This window comes from Podarcis liolepis (genome assembly GCF_965112155.1).
Source record: "Podarcis liolepis genome assembly, chromosome: 12".
Lineage (NCBI taxonomy): Eukaryota > Metazoa > Chordata > Lepidosauria > Squamata > Lacertidae > Podarcis > Podarcis liolepis.
The window spans coordinates 36,865,445-36,887,997 of NC_139563.1; the positions used below are offsets into that span (position 1 = coordinate 36,865,445).

The window sequence follows — 22,553 nt, forward strand, 5'->3', positions numbered from 1 at the left end:
GGTTTCTTTCCTCTCTCTCTCTCTCTCTCTTTTTAATTTTCTTGCTTTTACTCCAAACAAAGATCCGCTGAAGCCTGCGCGCGATCAATCTTCCCGGGCCAAACGCTTTGACAGCTTCTGGCCTTTAAGAACACATTTGAAGCTTCTTGCTCTTTCCCAGATCAAATGTGGCTGAGAAAAGAAGGGGGGAAAGAGAGAGAGCAAGAAACGCGAGTAAACAAGGAAAAAGAGGACGGCGAGGCTGTTTCTGCTCCCTAAATGGATTTTATTTTCCTGTATTGAGGGTGGGGATCTTGCTCTTTTTCGCATTACCCTGAAAGACAGCTCCGATCCTGGGGTTTTGTTTGTTTGTTTTTTAAATCTTTACTCCCCCCCCCTATAGAATATAGGTGCTAGAAGTGAAATGGGTGGGAGGGTTTGTTCGAGGACCCGCTAGGAGGAAAGGCGAACGTGGGAGAAGGCTGGGGCAGTTGGGTCCAGGAAGGCTTTGTGAGTCAAATCGGCGTGGGCCAGCATTTTGGGGTGGGCAGCCTAATAGAAAAAACACCTGGAACAAAGAGGCTGCCCAACAACAACAAAACCCCATGCCCTCCACTCAAAACCCTCTGCAAAACCAAAACAAAAACCAAAATTTATGTTTCTCTAAATGAAATCCGAACAGTATGGGATACAGTCGAGGGAGCGCAGGAAGAAAATTTAGGCGACCCCTTTCCTGTAAAAAAATAAATAAATAAATTCACGAGGAGAAAATATATGCTTTTTGACTTCCCCTTCCCAGAAAATTGTCTTAAAAGGTTGGTTTTCAATACCCAAACAGTCAGCTATTCGCCACTGATATAAGGCATCATCTCTCAAATTAATTTTGAACAGGAGAATATCCACCACCATCCATTTTCGCTTCATCTTCCTCCAAATGCTGCATTCCGGAGCTCCAATTTGGGGTTTTTTTTCCTATTATAGGACTCTTATAAATCAGATTAATGAGTTTTAAAAGGCTGGGTGCAGACTTTCTGCAGTCTGGAGCGAGCGCGTCGCTGTAAGTATATATGGGACTTTCCTAGCTCAAGCTATAATAAGGTTTGTATGGATGGCAAAATAATAATAAAGAGTTTCTTTGCATTGTAGTTAGCTACGCCTTGTGTTTATTTTTTTTTATATATTGGGGGTAGCAATGTTATTGGGACAAGAAATCAGGAAGCTTCTTAAGACTGTGAAAAAGAGAAGAGATGAATAATATTTCTACCAAGGTGACCAACATGGCGACAATCTCTTTCAGATTGAAATAACAGATGCTGAATGTGGAATCGTTCCCCTCTAAATGCACTATTGTGTATACCGGTGTTTTTAGAATCCTAAACCCAATTGCTACAACAAATAAGCCCCACAGCTTTAAATTATCTGTTTACTGTTTGGATTTATTATAACTCGTTTATTAGCGCAGATCCATGCGTGAGGGTCTTCGGGACCAATTTGCTATGGATATATCAAAAGGTATTTCGGAAAGAAAGGATTTCATTTATTTTATTTCCCCTCCCCCTCCCCCAATAGAAGATTTACATTCGATTGCCTCACCTCGCCCACCCAATCTAGAAAAGACGTGGGTGGGGGTGCAGGATGGGAAAGGACGCTCGATTAACAAGTCGTGCAAAGATTATTAAAGCCCTTCAATTTCTAAGACCGCAGATGAGCAGATCAGTTCGCGGAGAAGACCATAAGGAACAAACTCTCTCTTTCAACCCCGGGGATGGGCCAGATCGCTTGGCAAACAGGCCTGATTTATTATTGCTGAATCTGTCCCTTCATTATTAGGGTGATGAATTGTATTTTGCCTGTAAACAAATGTGCTTTTGAATTCGTGCCATATCAAACATGAGTCTAACTACATGAGTCTTCGTTTTTTTAGCCTTAAGTTTATTTAATTTCGCCTCTCTTTCTTCCCTCCAAATCCCCACCCCTTCCTTTTCCTTTTTTAAAAAATATTTTCCCCATCACTCAGCATAAACAGTCGCTGAATTGTCCGTTTTGGTTCCCGAGAGGAGCTTATAAGTGTGGGAGTAGCGAGCTGCCGATCGGCTCAAAGGTCCCCAGTGCGGAGGCGAGGAGAGCCTTTTCTCCCATTAGGAACGGCTGGCTTCCTCCAGCAGAGAGTGGACCCAATATGGCGAGAGGGAGAACAGCCTGCAAGCGGGACCCAGCTCATCCTGCGGCCTCAGGAGAAGATTCCCTTCTGCAGAGGCGACGCAGCCACCTGAGCTTGATTTACAGCATATCGCTCCAGACATGAGGGACACAGTTTCTCTTCCCCACCTCCACCCCTTCCTCCGCTTCCCTTCGACCACAATGAATGCAACAAAAAACGAGCAAGCTGCCACAGCTACCTATGGGCTGCGTTCATGAAAAACGTCTGGAGAACTGCAGTCCTCGAGCTATGGTCGGAAAGGGCGGATCTTTTTCCATCTTGGATATTTTCAATGCTCCAGTTCTCCCCACTGTTGTTGTTTTTTGAGGAGTGGGGAGTGGAGACAAAAATGTGTAAACCTTCTAAGCTTTGAAAGCTCAGAGAAACAGAGGAGACCTGAAGGTTGGATATTGGACATTTATGTATTTAAAAGCTCCAAGGGCGTCAGTCCTTGTTCTCTTTCTCTCTCGCTTTTTTTCCTTTCTAAAATCAAATGATCATATCTTAAGTCTGTATTATTCAGAATAAAAACTTTATTTTTTTTCCAGAATGTGAGCAGCAAGGAATGTATAACTTTCAAAACAAAATCTAGCTTTGTGTTGTTCTCGTTCAGGTTTACACATTTCCCTTTAGTTCGATGTTAACAGGCACCCGCTTCTGTTTCTGTGGTGGCCTGCTGTTTATTTTCCAGATTTTATTGCATTTTTTTTCCTTCTTCTTTTTAAATAAAGGAGTTTAAGTTCCCCCCTTCCAAATGATATTTCCTATGTATGTCATTTAACATACAGCCAGGTAAATATCTCCTGAATATTCAGGGTACAGAAGTTTTATTTTTTTAATATATTTATATATATAAATATGAACAGATGGGGATAAATAAAAAAATTTAAACACTTAGATTATTCAAAGTTTGCAAAAAAATATAAATAAATCTGAAAGTTCACCAGCATACACACGTTGAAAGACGTACACGTATTAATAAGTTCGCTCAGGGAGCCCCTGTTCAAGCGCCTTTTTATTTCTTTCTCGCTATTTAAAAGAAGTGCAATTAAAATAAAAATGCTTCCCCGGTTGGGATCGATTCTGTACGAACAAATTCACATTTAAGAACCATCTGTATAGAAAATTTGTTCATATACCCTGTTTTGATAAAAGTGTTGAAGTTAAGAGTAGAAAGCCTATGTATACTCTCAAAGGGAGAACACAAGGCAAAGAGTTCAAGGAGATAAATATCCACTATTGAAACTAGGGAGCAATTCAAGCAACAGATATTGCTACGTCACATAAACTAGAAAATGCTTTTTTTTTTTTAACCAAAAGAAAAGAAAACAGAAGCAAAACAGAAAGGGCAGGGGGAGGAATTTAAAGTATTTTTCTTTTCTTTTCTTTCTTTTTCCCTTTTTCTTTTTTTAAAAAAGGCTGGGGGACTTTTATGATCCACTAAGTAACTGATGGTATATTACAGATGGGTCAGTTTGGGCGCTTCCTGAATTCTTCCCTGAGAAGGATGGTGAGAAGTAAGGTCTGTATATGTTGGGTGTGGGTCACACGGTCCATGGTGATGATTGTTGCCCATTGGCCCACTGTAGTCCATGTTGGCAGAGGAAGGATGAGGGAGGTGAGTCAGACCAAAGATGGAAGGCCCAGAATTTGCCATGGTGTCCACATAATTGCCCCCAACATAGACGGGGCTTCCCTGTATATGTGGATTGCCATAGCCATTCCCTTGAAGAGGATGAGGGTCATATTCAGGAGTCACTGCTGCAGTTCCGGTATATCTCTTTTGTGGAGGCGGGCAGTTATTGAGAGGAGCCGGATATGACGTAGGGATGCCATAGGCGTTCTGATGAGGCTTGCTGAAGGATGGCGGTGACTGGGGTTCATATGGAACACTGTTTACTAGGGAATGCATAGAGTTCAGGTATCCTCCAGCAGCCGGAGGGACAGGACTTCTGCTTGGGGACTGTCCTCCTGAAGAGGTCATCATGCCTTTGCCCTTCTGATCCTTTTTGTATTTCATCCTGCGGTTTTGGAACCATATTTTGATCTGTCTTTCTGTGAGGTTGAGCAAGTTGGCCATCTCTACCCTTCTTGGCCTGCAAAGGTATCTATTGAAGTGAAACTCCTTTTCCAGTTCTACCAGCTGGGCACTTGTGTAAGCCGTGCGGGCTCTTTTAGAGGAAGCTTGCCCTGGGGGGCTTTTATCACCAGCACAACTCTCACCTATGCAAATCATACAAAGAACAAAGTGAGCATTGGGGCACCTGAACACACAACAACCAGTAATCATCAATCAGCCTTGCCTGTGCTAGTACATTGCAGGGCCTAGTGCAGGGGTCAGCAACCTTTTTCAGCCGTGGGCCGGTCCACCATCTCTCAGACCATGTGGTGGGCCAGACTATGTTTTGGAGGGAAAATGAACGAATTCCTATGCCCCACAAATAACCCAGAGATGCATTTTAAATAAAAGGACACCTTCTACTCATGTAAAAACGCACTGATTCCCCAACCGCCCGCAGGCCAGATTGAGAAGGCAATTGGGCCGCATCCAGCCCACGGGCCTTAGGTTGCCTACCCCTAGCCTAGTGGTAGCATTGGCTCTTTCACACATGAGGTTGTCTGTTGTGACCAAAGATATGCTCAAGTGACAGTCATTTACTGCACCAATATATGCAAATTGCTTGTATCTCTGTAGGATCAGAGATGCGGTCTATGAAAACCACTAGAAATGCGTCTGACCAGAAACCATGCTTTCATGGGAAAGATAAACACCACGGCAAATAAAGGTATGGATTTCAGGGTTGCATGTTGTCAGCTCCCAAACCGCTAAAACAAAAGTTGTTTGCTATATGAATTGGATTACTCCCAAGTAATTGAATGAAAGTCCAATTGAAGTGGTAGGTTGAATTATTTCTTTCATATGGAACTTTAGAGAAGAGAAAACTTGACTCTTTTAGAATCAACCGCAAAAGTCCCATTGACTTTGGTGGGGTCAGGATAATGCGGCTGACATTCAGAGAGGTCCAGAGAACTTCAAAAGGTATATTCCATTAAGTATAACAAGATAGGTATCTATGTCAATACGCCGAGAATCAGAATACAAAAAGCCAAAGACAAACATCCATACTCCATCCACTTCCTTCCCCAAATATAAAACCAGCTTGGCTGCCAGCTCCACACACCAGTGAAGAATTACTTGGCTTAAAGCCAGCTTGGACACACTCAAGTGAATGGAATGGATAGGAACACAGGGCCAGCTCTGTGACTGGGAAGGACAAAGAGGCCTGCTGTAGGCAGTGATTTTAGGGTACCATTAAAGGGCAGCAAAATGGTTAATTGTTCAATTCATTGTGCTGGCTTTTTTGCCACCATGGTGGGGTGGGAGTGGGGACACTTGGACATTTTCCAAAACGTATTCAGCTTTCGCTGAGTGCACAATCCAAATAAGTGAAATATTTCTGAAGTCGCATCAAACTCCATGAGATTTTGGCTTTAATCCTATACCTTCTAACCCGGGAAAAGTCCCCATTGAACTCAGTGGGATTCCTTCTGGGTAGATAGGTATAGGAATACACTGTTAAGCAGAGTTCCTAAGCCTATTTAGAAGCCTTACAGAATTCCAGGAACTTGCTTCCAAGTTTAGTATCAAGCCGACATTACATTCAGTTCTGTGGGACTGTCCTTCCAACAGTTGCACCTAGTGAGATATGTCTGCAGTCCTCTGCATATTTACTAATAAGCAAGGCCTATTAAACTGAGCAGAGTTTACTTCCAGGTTGACATGTTTAGAATTAGGCTGCCACCCTTAGTACTTTGACTGCCCGGGGTTTATGGATCAGAGCCAGGGTCCTAGATGATATAATATGCATGTAGATAAATATACAGTTTAAACCACAGTACATATCAAATAAGCAGGCTTGTCAGTGTTGATACACCACTGTAACAGTATTAGAAATGCATCGAAGAAAACATTTGCAAAAATTTTAGAATCTATTTTCACAGCACAAGATAAATTGAGGAAGTAAGTGGTAAACAGGAGCCAAATGCCTGGGGAGACTGACGCTAATACTTTTCTCATCGATTTGGGTTTACTTATGTAATAGCACTGTTGATAAACACTATAATCCACCCATAATGTATTTATGGACCTGCCTGCAAAGTGCTAAAGAAACCTAAGCTTTGTTTACCACGCTTGTAAGGTTGCCAGTCTGTGCGCTAAAATCAAAAGAGGTTATGAATATCAAACAAAGCATTGATCTTGACTGCAGATAATGATGAGCTATTTTATTCTCATTACACTTCAGCAGGGATAGGTCACTGTCTTGTGACTGTAGCACTGTGCCAAAAAAGAAAAGAAACAGAGAGAGGGAGAGAGAGAGAGAAGCACACAGGTCTTGCCACTGGTTGAAGATAGGCCTGGACCTTTGTATCTGGACATGATTTAATAGAAGCAGAAAGAAGGAGGGGGCGGGTTGTCTATGGAATGTTGAGGACTCAGAGGTGCCTGTTACAGTCATCTCAAAGTCTGCAAAGAGAAGAGCTTGGAAGCTAAGCAACTTCACATTCTTTTGCAAGAGTTTAACAGAGGTCATGCAAAGCAACCAAACTTCAGGCGTCCTCTTTCTGGAGATCAGCCTCTTTGGATGTGTGTGTGCACGCACGCACACGCACGCACGCACGCGCACACACACACACCCCTACCTAAATATGTGCACATGTAGCTGTATGTATGTATGCATTTGCATATCTATCTTTTGCTGTGTGTATGTGTAATAGATCTGGATCTGGATCTGGATCTGGATCTGGATCTGGATCTGGATCTGGATCTGGATCTGGATCTAGATCTAGATCTAGATATAGACATAGACATAGACATAGACATAGACATAGACATAGATATAGATATAGATATAGATATAGATATAGATATAGATATAGATATAGATATAGATATAGATATAGATATAGATATAGATATAGATATAGATATCTCTGTGTGTAGCTATAGATAAGGCCATTTTTCTGATCTCAAGCCATTGTGTGTGTTTCCAATTTCCAAGTGAAATAGCTGGGGAGTGGGGAATCTAAACCATTCCTGCAAGACTAATGAAACACCTAGAAGTCAAGGATCTGAATAACTTCTGCTTAACGGCTTGGTGGATGGGGCTGCCTGTAAGTACATCCGCTCGGTTAATCTCTACTAGCCCTCCTCCTTTTGCCATACCTGAACTGGAGCCGCTGTTTTTCTGCTTGGTGTTTTGTCGAGACTCTTTCATCCAGGGGAATATTTGCTTGGACATGGTGGGCGAGTTCAAGATGGAGCTCTTGGTGGCGCTAGGCGGGGCGGAATTAGTGGTGGCATTCTGAGGTGGTGACACAGAGGGGGGTGGAGGTGGTGGTGCTTGCTGGGGGGCTGGAGGCTGCTGCTGAGGCTGCTCTGAAAGGACCGGGGGCTGGAGAGACTGGCTGGTGATGGTCCTCATACAACTCTCATTGATTTCATTGGCCTTGTGGTGGGACACGGTGGTGCTGCCGCCGCCGCCGCCTCCGGGGGACTGTAAAGAGCAGGCCGGTCGATGGTACTCCGTTTCCACCAGCGAGGAAGAAGGAGGCGGAGGAGGATATTGCTGCTGACTAGCATTGTAAGCGAAACCATTTGCTCCTTGGTAAGGATAGCCGCCATAGATCGCAGAGCTGTCGTAGTAGGTCGCTTTTTGCATTTCGTTGTTTCCCAATATTTATTTCACAAACTGACAGGGTCTTGACACCCTTAAAGAATAACATTGGCACCCCTCTGTCACGTGACGTTTTTCCTCCAATGGCCCGTCCTGGTAGACCTAGGGTGTAGGCAAAGCACAGGAGAGTGAAGAAATAGTACAAATCCATCTTACTTTCAATAGCTAAGTGACATGAAAGCCATAACAGAAAAAGTGGTCAGCAATATTTAGCAGCATGACTTGGCCTGGAGGGCGAAGAGAATTTCGATAGTGGCTGGGATTTACTAGGCAGCCGGTACTGTGTGCTTTACTGCTCCGGGAGAGTGTAGTTTTCTAGGATTTTCATATCTATATTTGTGTGTGTGTGCATACACACAGACACACACACACACACACACACACAGAGAGAGAGAGAGAGAGAGAGAGAGAGAGATGAAAATCTACACACACACACACACACACACTCTTACTCTAAGAACCAATTTATCAATTCTCAGTAAAGGGACTTCGTAGGTTATTTAAAGGGAGAGTCTCTAGATAAGAACGACCAGAGTAAACTTGTGGTCACCGTGGGAAAGTGATATTTTCTCCCCGCCCCACCCCCAAAATAATGAGCAAATCCGTAGCTCTTTCCTCTTTATACTATTTTTTTTTTGCTCCCCCCTCCTTTTTTATTATTAAGCAAACATCATTTTGAATTGCGTTTTTTTTTAAGGAAAAAAGAAAAGGGAAAGCTAGAAGACCCATAAATAACTGTATCGCATTCCCCGTGAAGGGCTACTCAACGTTCTGGCACTCGAGGGATTCGAACACATGAACTGTTTGCTAGGAAACGTTTGACAAATGCAACCCATAATGGCCCTCGTGTGATGAAACAGCACAGCGACGAGGGAAACCCTTCTCCTTCGCAGTTTAATAACCAGCCAACTTCCTGCGCATAAATTAGCTTTAACTGCTGCGCCTTTAGACAGAGACACAAATCTGGCCTCCAGGATCAAACAGCCTCAACATGTAACCAAACATAATAATCCGAGGCGGCCTTTCAGCTAGACCTGCTTTTGTGGGAAGTTTCCTTCTCACCCTCGGGCCTATACTGTATATTATTTCTGTCCATTGCGTTCCGCGGGAACAGCTAATAACTATTTCGGGGGTATATTAGGCACATATGAACTTTTAAAATATTATCATTCAGTATCTTCACTTCCCCCTCCCCCAAACCCCTTCATGTAATATACCCAAATTCTACCTGCTCAAACATGATGGATTGGGGGAAAGACACACACCAGGAACCTGAAAAACCAGCGTTCATCTCCATGACCACGGATTGAACTTTCCTACCAACTTAACGATAATAGGCTCTGTCTTTGGAACTGCTATGTAATTTGATGTATGAGGGTCATTTGCTGGGAAAAGGAGAATGGACACACAAAACCGCAGAAGGCTCCTACAACCCAGGCGAATCTTTTTCTGTTCGCTCCACAATGTTTACCTGCATGAGTACAACCGAGGTTGGAGTTGGGCTTCCATTCCCAGGAATTTTATCTGCCATCTAAGAACTTTTTTTTTTAACAGGCCGGCCAAACCCCGATATCAAAACCCATGTATCCGCACCTTAATAGTTTCCCTCTCCCCATCTTCTTACAAAACACCCTCGGTTCCCTCTTCTCCGCCAAGATGGTCTTGTGCCAAGGCTTATATTCTTGAAGAAAACATTGCACAGCACCCTAGGCACCCACTCAAATTCATTACATGTGTTAGCATTTCAGTCCACACTCGTTTCCTTAGAAAACAAGGCACATTGTAGAGACAAACTAATTTAATAAACCCCTTACAGATGGCAGCTGCCTTTTGATTCTTATTATTATTTAAACAGTAATCAAGTCCTTTCTGAACCCGGCGGTTAAGAGCTAAAAATGTAGGCAATTAACTTTCTTCGGCTGCAGTTTAGAAACTGTAGCCCCGGAACACAATCCAGCCATAAACTGATTCCCTCCAGTTTGAGAGTGAATCGACTTAAACCTAAAATACCTAACAAACAAAAACAAAAAGCCTTGATTGTAGATCCTACTGTTGCTATCTGTCTTTCTAACCATTCTGCTAATTTCCGGGCTTCCTTTGCAGAGGCCTGTTATCTTCTGTGAACCACAAATTAGGTGGTGGGGTCTGTTATGATCGTGATTCCCGTTTGATCAAATTCATAATATTTCCACGATGTCCCAGGCATTTAAGTTTTGTTCTTGTAAGCTTTGGCAGAGAGGCGAGAACCAGCTCAGGTGGAGGATGGTGCCAAAGAGAGTGTGAAGTGAGAGGAATAAGGCAATTCTCATCCTTAATGTCAGCAGCCAACTCTGAGCAAAGGTAAACCTAAGTATTCTCAAACAATGAAAGGAGCGGTGCTAATAAACAACTCCGGTTGAAATCATGGGCAAAATTTCCACGAAAGGGCATGACTCTGGATCACATCTTATACTGTATTATCAATTCAAAGTAAAATGCACCCTTCATATCATTTGCCTATTGCTGCTGATGATGCACAGATGATAGACAAAAGGAAACTGGCGGGGAGGAACAGGTTACAAGCAAAATTAGGCCGCGCAGAAGTTTGTCACGCAACCCAGTGACTTGGCCAGCACACTTCATAAAAACTTGATTGCTTATCATGGGATCATACGCAGCCCAGTCTTACATGAGCTTACTCCAAAGTAAGTTCCATGGAGTTGCATGGAGTTTACTCTCGCTGCCCTATAGGGAGACCCAATGTCTATTTAACCGGGAAGTAAGTCCCACTCTATTCGGTTGGACTTCCTTCCCAGGAAGAAATGTGCGCAGGATTGTACTATTTCAGGATCCAAAAGTGTCCCAAGGGGTGAGCAAGAAGACTAGACCGGCCCTTGCAAATAAAATATCCTCATCAATTAGGACTTTCCTAGCTCCTTAGAAACACTAGGAAGCTTTGGTGGAAACTTTTGCTTGGTTAGGGAAGTCTCCCTATTGCTTCTCCCACCCCACACTCAGTTTTTTAAAACAACAACAACAACAACAAAAAACCCTCCTCCCTTCCACGCCTCGATCCGCAGCTCAGAAAAAGGCGGGTTGCCTGGACATGAGCCGATACAGTCCTGGTTGGAAAACAGGGAGACTGAACTGGCCTAAAAGTTTCAATCCTCCTCAACTGGCTCGTGGAGCGAGCTGCGGCGACCAATCTGGAGCTGTTTCTTTCTCGCGCTCCCGTCTTTCCCCTTCACCCTGCTCAATCCAGGCGGGCACCCCCTCTCACCCACCTTCCCTTCGCCCCAAGATTTCCTGCCAGATAAAGGGAAAGTGGAGGGGAGGGGGTGGGCAAGTGGCCTGAACTCGAAGCACCAGGGTCTATCCGTCACTGCCTGGAAGGAAGCTCCAGCCTGTGAACTCTTCTTGAACCGAGATTTAAGTCTCTGGTCATAAATCACCAGGACATAAACTCCGCCATTCACCACTGATAGCAGCGTATTTGTGGCCTGCTTACCTTAACTTCTGACGACTGAGGCGGAAGCCCGCATTTTGCTCTTTGGAGGCTCGGCGACAGTCGCTCCCCGCCAGCCCTGGGAGCACGACTCTTCTCCTCAATCCACTGCCCCCCCCCACTCCACCTCGCGAGTCCCCCTCCCCAAGCAAGTCCCCTCAGCTTCTCCGGGATGGGTCCCAGCTCAACTCATCTCCACCAGGACGAGCCCACGAGTACAGATGGGAGCAGCCCTGCCTTGATCAGGAAGAGGGCACGCGCGCAAGGGGATCTTTCTCCAGCTCGCCTCTGACGGAGAGCCACCCGCCCCTCCTCGCCCCGCGCGAGCCTTTACTTCGCTCCAGCCCCTACCTCCACCTCCCCACGCTCCTCGGGGCCTGGCCGCGATCGAGAGCCTCCCCAGGCTACGGGAGCCCGGCTTCTCCCACCTTGACCAGATTTTCTACAGGAAAAAAAAGCAGCAGAGATGTTTCTTCTGAAATCTTTGTGCGCCCAAGGGGGCGTTTGTTTGAAGGGGGGGGTAAGGCAGCTGCCTCGGGAAGTCCGGGGCAGGCAGGCGAGCAGGCGAGCAGAGTGGGGGGTGGGGAGCGGGAAGGGAGGGAGGGCGAAGAATGAGGGAGGGAGGGAAGCGCCGGGGCGGCACTGAAGGCCAGGGAAATTATGCAAATGAAGACAAAGGATGCTCACAAAGGGGTCACCCTCCCTAGGCCGGATTGTTGATATATATATGTGTGCGCGCGCGTATTTCCACGTTATATGAAGGTGCTTATGGTATATATGGACTCTTTTGGAAGTACAGAAGGGGTCGAAACCTGGAACTCCTGCAAGGCTCGGATGCTCCCCATTGTAATAAACCAGGAGCCCTCTGGTCTGTCTACCACCCAGGCCAATCTAGACAGCGTTTCAAAGGAACGATTAAAGTAATGACATTTCGGGATGATGAACGGGCGCGCTCACCCGAGATAGGCAACCGCAGCCAGATGCCCATGTAAGGACGCATCTACACGCACACATGCCCTTCCCCTAGGCTTACATTAACGCGCGCAACTGGATGCGGGATACCCACGCGACCGTGGTACGCAAACAAGCCGTGGGGCGATTTCTTTTTTGCCACTGAATCCCGCACAAATGGGCTGTCACTCCCATAAAGACTCCGTTCCCAGTTACTGTAGAACCGAATTGCTGGCATGTTTGTCTCTGTTCAGATCAATGGAACTGAGACAGGCAAACCTACTCCTAAAGGGTGCTTAGGTGAAAGCCGATCGAATTGAAATCGACGGGGTTTGCTGGCGAGCAAACATCGTTAGGATCGAATGGGGAAGCTGCGCATCCTTCCGCGGCAGAAACAAATGGGACTCGGGTTCTAAATAATTCGGAGGGGCTCCTAGACTTTCTGAAGCCTAGGTGTGCCTGGAGGACCTCTGTAAATGCGTTCAGAGAGGCTAGCATGAAAGTCTTTTCATCCATAAAGACACACCTCTCCGTGTGTATTTATAAAAATACGCACACAGACATATGTAATGTTGTGGTTGCATGCTGATGGGCGTGGATGTTTGGTTCTGTGAACTTCAGTTCTCTTCCGCCGCCCCCCTCTTAGTCTTTGTCCTAGTCTCCCTTCTCCTAACCATTTCTTTATTCCATTCCAACCACCAAACCAAATGTCGCGAGGTTTAGCCGGCAGAATGCTTCTGGGTTCCAAAAACAAAACAAAAAAACAAAACCAAGCTGGACCGACGGAGAGCATCAAGGCACCACAAAGGAGCCGCTCGGCGCTTCAGACCTTCCGCGGTGCACTCGGATAAAGCCTAGGTGTGAATCTGACATGCCTTCGGTAAAACCCAAGGTGCGAGAAAGACAAAGGGCTCCCTTTAAACCGCAATGTCACCTTAAAGCAGAAACAAAGCAAAAGGAGGGGAAGAAAGAGGATATTTAAACACATGCACACACAAGGACTCTAAGGCCAGGGTGGCCTCTTACGCATACCAATGGTTTTTGTCATTTATGGCTAGGCAAGATTTATGACTCCGTGCGCCCAAGCTGTAAACAGAGCTTCACAACAGAAAACACTTGCTCCTCGTAGCAGATCGCGGCGGCTCCCAACTTGAAAGGGGAAAGCTGAGCGGCGTAGGAGGGCCCCCCAAAAAATTCACTGGTAGGCAGTTTTTTGCTACAAACAACCCCTTGAAAGTTGCGCTGGAAGAGAAAACGCCTCTTTTGGTCAATAATCAACCTCGTACTTTTCTTCTGAAAACTGCTGATGCTACACTTTTCCTTTTTTTTGAAGCCACCAAAAAAAAGGAGAGCAAGATGCCGGCTAAGAAACTGGGGGAGGATTTGCGTGGGGAGCAAGGCGGGTGGCAGAGAGAGAACCCCTCTCCGGAACAAATTACAGAAGACGGTCCGGGTATCCACCGCGCGCGCACCCCACTTGCCACAAAGGCAGTCTTGGGATTCCCAGCAGCGATGGCGAGGTGGGACCGCTCTGTCACACTTCGGAATTACTTTAGGATAATTTTGTGGCGAGTAATGTTCTGATGCAGAGATAACATATTTCACCTTAGAGGTAAATCAGATAAAGGATCTGTGGTTGGAAGCGGGGGTGGATTTCTAAGCCCTGAATATTTAAATTAAATAGGTTATTTAATTTAATAAGTGAAATTACCCCCCCACCCCGAATTCTGTTGTAGGCTTTGTATCTTTTCTCTATCCAACCTGATCATTTAAAAATAAATAAATCTTAATTTTACTTTATATAGCTGCAGTTGCCTAATACTCCCCCTTCTTAGAAGCCACGATGTTTGGATTTATGCCATTGGGAGTCAAGCGGCATAAATATGTTTCCAGTTAACTGGATTATACTGGGGAATAAATGAATATCTCAGGGTGCCCCTCCCTCCCCTGAAAATCCTTTCTGCAACCTGGGGGTGGGCTGCTCACCGGAAAAACAAACAAACCAACAAACAGATACTACACTACATTTTGAACCAGGAGCTGAAGTTTGTAAACGAACATTTTCTCTTCTCTGGGTAGAAAATCCAGGGGAGTTTCGTCGATCATTTCGGCAAATAGCCCAAAGATTTCGGAATGCATTGCGAAAGAAAATATAAATATATATATATTTCCTGGGAAGAGAAAATTATTCAGAACTCCGGAATAACTATACTGCAAGAAGGAACCGAGAAGAACTACTCAACTGATTTAATTGCAGGGAGAGAGGCTTGTTTGGTACAGAATCTTGATAAAATGCAAATCTGAGACGCTTAATACGCCGAACCTCAGCTTGGTTACTTGGAAGTAAGTACCATTGGCTTTTTATGGCATTTGCTTCCCGGTAAGGGTGTTTAGGATCTCAGTCCCAGAAGTGTATCGCTTCCAACCTTAGACAGAAGAAGCCTCTTCGGTCTCTTATCACTGTTTATCTTATCAAACCCCATATAACCGCTATTGACACTTCGTTTTGTATTTACTCAGCATATATATATACTGAGGATTTTTACCGGAATCTTTATTATTGTTATTATTATTATTATTATTTACTTACTTTCCAACACTTGTGCACGAAAGCCCTTTTTCATATCAGGTTCAGCACTCCTATTATTTATGACTCTTTTAACTGGGTCAAAATGCACCAGAACTAGGTCATAAATCATAAGAAACCGTGACAAAGTAATTGAGCCACAATTAAAACTTACATTTCATTTATATATTTTCCCAAAGAGGTTTCGGCCTATTTGAAATCTCATTCCCCTCCCCCCTCCCCACAAAGAAAAAATAAAGTTTCCCCACCTCTTTCATATCTATCTGAAAGAGTGTATAGAAGTGCATACGTGTAAAGAGATGCCTGGGCAATCTGGATCCGCTTGCTTTTCATTTATTAATTTAGGACCTGGTCGGTGAACAGATCAGGGAAGGGGGGGGGGGAAATACACAATATCCGCAAGACACATTCTAGAATTAAACAACCATCATGTTTTAGATAAGGGAGTTTTATTTATAATAGAAGAAGAAGAAGCTTTTGCTCCTTAACCCCCAATTCTAAAATCTAACCCTGAATTGAATAATTGCAAGTGGGCATTAAGAAGGGAGAGGGAGGAGGCGCAGCAGCAGCGTGTAGGCGAGCGCTCTGCCCCTAGCCCACTGGCAACATAAATCAAAAGTCAGCACTCTGACCTTTAGCAATGCTGGGACTCAGTGGTGGATGTAATTTTATATAACATTTGTCCCCTTGTATAACACAAGCAGTGCTTTCATTCCCCCCTCCTCCTTATTTGCGGTGCATCTCCCTCCATAAAACTGAATGAATAGCTGGTTAAGACTTGGTGAGAGGTAAAGGAAATCTAACTGCGAATGTAAAGCTTTTGGAGAGAAAAATAGGTTCAAGCGCCTTCTTTTCCTTTCCAGATCCTTGCTCTCAACCACAGCTCCCCCCCCTCCCCGCTCCAATATTCCCATTGATTATTATGGGGTATGGATGGATGCTTTTATTCCATTCTCACAGAGAGAGAAGACAGGGAAACAGCTTGAAAATTGAGCAGGGAGAGCGGGAAAACCGCCTGGTTTCTTTCTCCTGGAATGGTGAAGATCCCACCAGTCGCGCGTTCAGTGGGCCACCAGTCAACAAAATACCAGTAAGCGGCATAAATAAAATGGTAGCAGAATCTCATACTCATCGATTTGAAGGTCCAGAATGAGAGAGAGAGAGAGAGAGAGAGAGAGAGAGAGAGAGAGAGAGAGAGAGAGAAAGAAAGAAAGAAAGAAAGAAAGAAAGAAAGAAAGAAAGAAAGAAAGAAAGAAAGAAAGAAAGAAAGAAAGAAAGAAAGAAAGAAAGATGGCTCGGATCACGGTCGCGTGACGCTTCCCAAAACACACTTAAATCAGCATCAGAGGTATATAATAAACAGGACAAGCTAAAGCCTTGACTCTGTCCTCTCCTGCTTCTGTTGGGCGATTTAAATAACAACTGCCACTAAAGCATCCAGACCACAACAAAAAGCCACAACAAAGCCCAGCCACAAGAACACGCAGAAATCCAAAACCTATGGGGGGGGGCAAATATTCTCTGATCTGTTTGCTGCAAAGCTCTCTCTCTCGCCCCCCTTCCACAAGCCCAGGGAAACAAAGGGGGAAACGAGGCTTGCCTGGTGTCCATATACACCCTTAAGCTTTTTCTCCTGACCTTTGCCTCGCCCAGCCATAAGTCACCCACGGTAAAGGAACAATCGGCGGAAATACCTTAAAATAAAATCCATCCTCTCTTTTTTTTAAAACGAAGCATCGCGTCCTAAGAGTCCGGCGATAACCTTTCCATAAGGACCGAGCGCCGTAGCCCAAGTGGAAGCTCTCTCTCCGAGGGTGAGCGGGTGGGTTGGTAGTTTTGGGGGGGGGAGGCGGCGGCGGCGGCGGCGGCGGCGCTGATGGTGGATAATAGAAAGCAGTTCTTGCTCTGAACAGAAACGGAAAAAACGTAATCACGGGCGAAGCCAGTCCGGGTCTCCACTCCAAATGCCACAATAATGCGCTGTATTATGTGCTCACGTGGTCATACGTCAACTTAAATCCTTTTATTTGAAATAGGGAATCACTGAAGGAACAAGGGTTGGAAGCGCAAGCCTCGTGTGTGTGTGTGTGTGTGTGTGTGTGTGTTTCTCCTCCTTTCTTTTCTGTTTCTTCTCTCACCCCTCCTTACGCTTTAGCCAAGAAGGGGGGGCACAGATTATCTTTTATTTTTTATCCCACTCCTCCCACGAATGTTTTTCTATATACGTTTCAGACGGAAGATAGGAAGAATCAACAATCCCCCCCCCCTCTCATGTGATTACCCATAACTTTTTGAGGCTAACCAACTGGCCTCGTTCTGAAGGAGAAACTCTCCGCTGACCCTTAGAGGAAAAAGGGCAGCTGGATCCATCCGAGATGAACTTCTGCCACTATTTCCATAAGGAAAAGCCCTTCAGTATTAAAGGGGGGGCATCCGCCATCCCACGGGCTCCTCTGTACTTCTATTGAATGGAGCTTGCTGAACACCCACGTTACAGCAGAGCCCTTGTAGGAACCCCAAAGACCCGTAATTACCTGACAAAAGGCCCAAGGATCCTCTGGTATAGAGATGGTGGGCTTCTATACTTGTTAACACCCTAAGAGGACGACGACGACGAGGAGGAAGGCGTCTGCTGGCTTTGTGGTGGATCTACATTTTGCAAACTCTGTTGGGACCTTCTCTTTCAACCTGCGCTTACGCATTTCCTATGCAAGTACTTGAGTGATGTACAAAATTATAGGGTTCTGGAACGATGAAATATTTAGCGCGGAATAATGATCTAACTGTCCGGAGAGGGAGGGTTTAAAAAGAAAAAGAAAAAGAAAAAGAAAAAGCAAGCAAGAAATGAGGGGGGTGGGGGAGAGATCTCACACAGGTCCCTGGAGTGAGCCTCAGAAATGAATTAATCTTTCATTTGCATGCAGATCTAAAAGCTCTCTTTTTCTTTCTGTTCAGTTTCCACAAGCTACATAGTGCTCTAACAAAGTGACCATGTCTTACAAGGCAAACGTCGTTTCTACCTTAAATGCACTACGGGCCCACTTTACCGATGGTGGTTCTGAATTTCTTGCCCGGTTTCTTATGTAACATCCCTCTCAGCTGTTCCTCCAACCAACTCCAAAGCAAGTTTCACTGTATTCTATTTCTTTCATCACTTGCATTAGGGCTTGGGGCGGGGAGAGAACCCCATTTACTATGTGTGAGCAGATGAAATGTATCGTCTGCCAGCCTTCTGATCAAATTATGAGCCGTCCTCTTCCTTTGACTGCAACTTAACTTTTAAGAGGTTGGTGGATTTAACCGCACTAGTAATCTTCATCTCCTTCCACAACCGTGTTAAGTGGAAATGCGGGGATTTCTGCGCTCACACAAAAAGCTCCCCTTGTCACCCAGAAGCTCTCTAGGCTCAGAGTTTTCATAAGCTCAGAGTTCTTCTGAAAGCAACTTTCTTTCTTTCTTCCCACTGAACTCAGTGGCAGAATACCCAAAGATATATTACTTTGAAGCTACCTTTATACATTTTCCTTCCCGGAACATAGCCTTTAATGGAACCAAATCACACCGCTTGATAGGACTAGAACCTGAAAAGCTTAGGCCACAAGCAACCTTAAAACAGAAAGTGAGGGGAGTATTGGAGGGAAACTTGTAGAATAGTCATAGACGCGTCCATCACTAATAGTTCCACTGACAAATGCTAAACTTTAAACAGGGAGCACCCTTATCCAAGAGATGGATTCCTAGGCATTTAAACTAAAGTGCCTTCAGCGCAGTCAAAAGAGGCCTTCAGAAGTTCTTCAGCAACAATGCAGCCAAAATTAATGGATAATGGAGCAGATGGGGGAGGGAGCCACAGCGAATCTTCCTGAATCTCGAGTAAAACGTTATCGACTGCTTTGAGTCAGAAGCAGAAAGATGACTTTACCAAATAGAAACTACAAAGCCATAAATCATAACTCTGGGGTGCAGATTCAACTTACACGCCTTAACGCCATCTATGAGTACATCCTTTCCCCCTTTCCTTTCCTTATTTTAAAAAAAGGAAAGGGCCCTTTGCTGTGTAGGTCTGTATTAGTTTTAACGATCAAGTTAATGTGAAATCTGCCGTTGAACTATTAACTCCGGTGCGTATTGCATGGATAGTGAATATGTGGGGGTTTTTTTTCTCCTAAAGAAAGGTAACTTCTTGGTGATTTATGAGGAGCTAATTCTTCAGGCTGTGCTTTATAGGAGACAAGCTTGCTTCACTGGAGTCCTGGTAACTCTGCTTATTATTTCTCCTTTTTCAAAACAAAAACCCACCAAAAAGCTGACCTGGAATTCATTTGCTTGGGTCGAACTTCAGAGATCTTGAATTTTGAGAAATACAAATGCGAATGGACAGGAAGGCAGCAGAGCCTCGCCACCCATTTCGCCTTCCTCGCGGAGGTTCTCCGTTGCCTTCATCTGTTACTTCGAGGACTGGGAAATCTGAACGCTTTTGGGAGAGCTAAAAACGCTACATTTCATTTTAGGGAACAGGGCTAGGCTGCCCCGCCTCTTTCTGCACACATAGCAGTGGAATGCATGCGGAAGAAAGAAGGCGCGGAGCAGAGCTGAGGTCGAGATCCAAGACACAATTACTTGGAGGGAGAGAGAGAGCGCGCGCTGAAATCAATGGACATCGTTTTTCAAATGATTGGTTAACATCCAAGTGCAACTAAGCTGTAAAGTCTCCACGAATTTGAAAGCTGCAAGGCTTAAGCATATTTACTCAGAGGTAAGTCCTATTGATTTCAGTGGGACTTTCTGCCAAGTAAATATACTGAGCAGAGAATCCTCCGAAGAAAGTGGGACTTCCCTTCCGCTATCCAGGCTTAGATTAAATAAAACGATTTGTGCTTTTTGCTTTAGGTGAATTGAGTTTTGGGCTTAGTTTAAAGTTCCGTTCCGCAATATGCCTCATTCAAAACGAATGCTGATTATTAACGTTAACCTTAAAATGTTGTGTACACGGAGAAGAAACCGAGTGAACTTCTCTGAATATTTTATGTCACGTTTATGTCTGAAAATGCAAAGCAAGATAATCAGAACTAGGAAATGACGTTCTCATAGAGACTCTGTTATTATCAGAGCCTGGTGTGAGTTTTTTATGTCACTAGGTTTTGGGGGGTGTTGGGGTTTTTTGGGTCCCCCTTAAATAATTTTATCTTTTTCGTTTAAGTATTAGGACAGCTGCGCTGCATCACATCTATTCTCCTTTAAAGTTTGTCCAAATTTCATGCATCCTTATCAGAGAAATGGGGACGAGTGCAATATATATATATTTAAGCATTGAATACTATTCTTAGAAAAGTCTAGGCTATTTCTGGGAGGATGCGGTCAGGCTATATTTCAGACACTTGGAAGTGTTTTGTATTTTAAAGTAATTTGCCCCCCCTCCCTTTCTTGGAATGTTGATAGTTTTAAATCAACATTTTGTCTTGAAATGGCTCAGGAAGGGGCATTCGCAGCGCCTTTTAGCAGGGAGAATTTCAACAAGCTGCTAAATCAACACAACAAGCCTTTGTAGGCTTGTAATTTATGCCTGCCGTTTAAAAGGTAGTAAACTAAACTAATTGTACTTCAGCCTCATAAAAGCAGGTAATTCTAGCAGGAAACTCAAGCGGCTCTACATATCCCTTGGTCTTCTAACGCTGGTTAATAAAAGGGGGGGAAATCATATGGTGGCTTTTTAAGCGTTTTCATCGATTTTAAGAACTGAAACGAGAGAAGAGTGCAAGGCACCTCTATTAGGATTAAGAGCAGTTTTCAATGAATAGATGCCACCAATGAATATATTTCGTTTGCCTTCAGCTGGGTGTAAACGAGGCCACCTAGAGAAAATTTTAAATTTCACTACAACAGCAGGGAAAGCAGATGCGATATTACTGATTCCTCGTAGTAGTTGCTAGCAGCCATAGAGAATACTCAGGTATTCTAAGTTGTAAAGGTGACTTTTGTTCTCATGTTCTAAACAATCTAAAGCCATCCGGAACAGCAAACAACAAGCAGGCTATCATAAATGCAGAGCTGCTCTTAATCGCGAGCCTATCATGAGAAAGCTGATTTTATAAGCAAAATGCATTTTCATTAAAGACTTCATTGGCTTCTCTAGCTCTTTCCAGCCCGTGTGCAACCCTCCCTGTTCTGAATGGCTCTCAAAGAATTGCTCTTACTTAGGCTCTATGTATTTCTTTGTTTGACAAGACGTGCATTCACCGACGACGAAAGATGAATTGGCGCAGTGCAGAAAATTCCAACCGATTTAGCTATTTATCAAACCCGAAGCTCGCAGTAACCTTTGTAACAAGCGCTAGCAAACCGAATCCTCTTCTCTGCAATATGAAACTATTTTAAACAATTGGACAACAGATTCGTTTCTTTTCTCCCCCCCCCCCTTTCCACCCACAGGGCTCTTACCTCCTCGCGTTTCCAACCACCGGGCAGAATTGTTTCCAGATTGTAGGTGTCTTTAAACCGTATTTTCCGGTGCACCGGAGTGCTGTAAATAAAGAACAAGCAATAGCTAAATGAGAGAACTATAGGGGATGAGCATTATTTTCGAGACAAGACGTGGGTCAGCTGCTGAGTTGTTTTAGCAGATCCTCGGTGGGTATATAATCATTAAATGGACGCTGTTGAGTTGCGTATTTTTTTTTCTTTTAGAAAAAAACACACGTAAAAATATTGCCTTTGCAATCGTGTATGAAATTGAAAGATAAGCTTCTTTCTTATGAAGACAACTATTCTCCCTGTGAATATCTTATAATTCCTCTTTTATGAAATGTAAGCTTCATATTCCTCTGGGAAGCCTTTGTTTAGCATCATTTAATCAAGTAAGGACATTAAATACAACTGGCCACGTTCATCTCTGTTTAATGGCAGAAGAATGTGACTCTCTCCTTTAAATGCAAGGCACACGTCGGTCGAAACTAGGCTCACACTTGAATCTGTGGGCCTGATCTGCCGCCCCTGAACTGTCTCCCACTGGCTGCAATTGACTTAAAAATCAGACTAGGGACAATAGCAACACAAATAGTGTTGAAACGGGGGAAACAGACGTGTGTTGTGGGTTTAAATGGCTGTTCTTTGCTCCGCTGGCAGAAAAGTAGCCTGAAGATAAGGATATTGACTTTCTCAAAGCAATAATAATTTTATTTAAATATATTTATTAATCATTTAAAGTAACAATGAGATGTTCGCCCCGCTTTCCGCAATCCACTGACAGGCCTTCCCACCTCTTTAAATGTCCCGCTGGATTCTCCTTCGCCTGGCTAGCAAAAGTGACTGCCAATAATTGCTTAGCGCTGTTTCTTGGAATAATGTCATCGAAGGCTTGAAAAAAAAAGTTTTAAATCTCATCTTGGGAGAACTTGGCATGATAGAATTTGCTTTTGGTAATTGGATCTTTTGGTAATGACTATTATAATTTTAGATTTGGTGCTAAGCAGGCATCTAGCAGGACAAAAGAAAGGAGAAGCTCTAAATCGCTTACTGGGGGTTTTATTGCACTCCCACATTAGTAAGATGCTTCGATTTCTGGAACTGCCCGTGGATTTTGCCAGACAGCTGCTTCTATACCAAGGAGTATTTAAGGGT

General features: G+C 44.2%; 1 protein-coding gene and 1 long non-coding RNA gene across 11 annotated transcripts in view; one reads left to right on the plus strand and one right to left on the minus strand.

Moving 5' to 3' along the window:
• The first annotated feature begins 165 nt into the window (after window positions 1–165).
• On the plus strand, window positions 166–2,517 carry LOC310690292. The gene is made up of 2 exons (XR_014518023.1): window positions 166–284; window positions 871–2,517. It is a non-coding gene; the product is annotated as an uncharacterized lncRNA (long non-coding RNA).
• Window positions 2,518–2,694: 177 nt separating this feature from the next.
• The window catches only part of HOXA3 (homeobox A3), a 52,354-nt gene continuing 32,495 nt past the window's right edge, over window positions 2,695–22,553 (minus strand). For 5 of the 10 annotated variants that reach the window (XM_083468990.1, XM_083468988.1, XM_083468985.1 and 2 more), the window contains 3 exons: window positions 21,375–21,456; window positions 7,404–8,016; window positions 2,695–4,402 (listed from right to left, as the gene is read on the minus strand). In XM_083468990.1, the coding sequence (XP_083325116.1) occupies window positions 3,639–4,402; window positions 7,404–7,899 (1,260 nt within the window). In that variant the 5' untranslated portion in view covers window positions 7,900–8,016; window positions 21,375–21,456 and the 3' untranslated portion in view covers window positions 2,695–3,638. Of the gene's footprint in view, window positions 4,403–7,403; window positions 8,017–11,401; window positions 11,888–16,630; window positions 17,256–17,470; window positions 17,740–19,247; window positions 19,386–21,374; window positions 21,457–22,553 lie in introns of those variants that run through there. The other 5 variants (XM_083468994.1, XM_083468993.1, XM_083468991.1 and 2 more) reach the window with 5 other exon arrangements.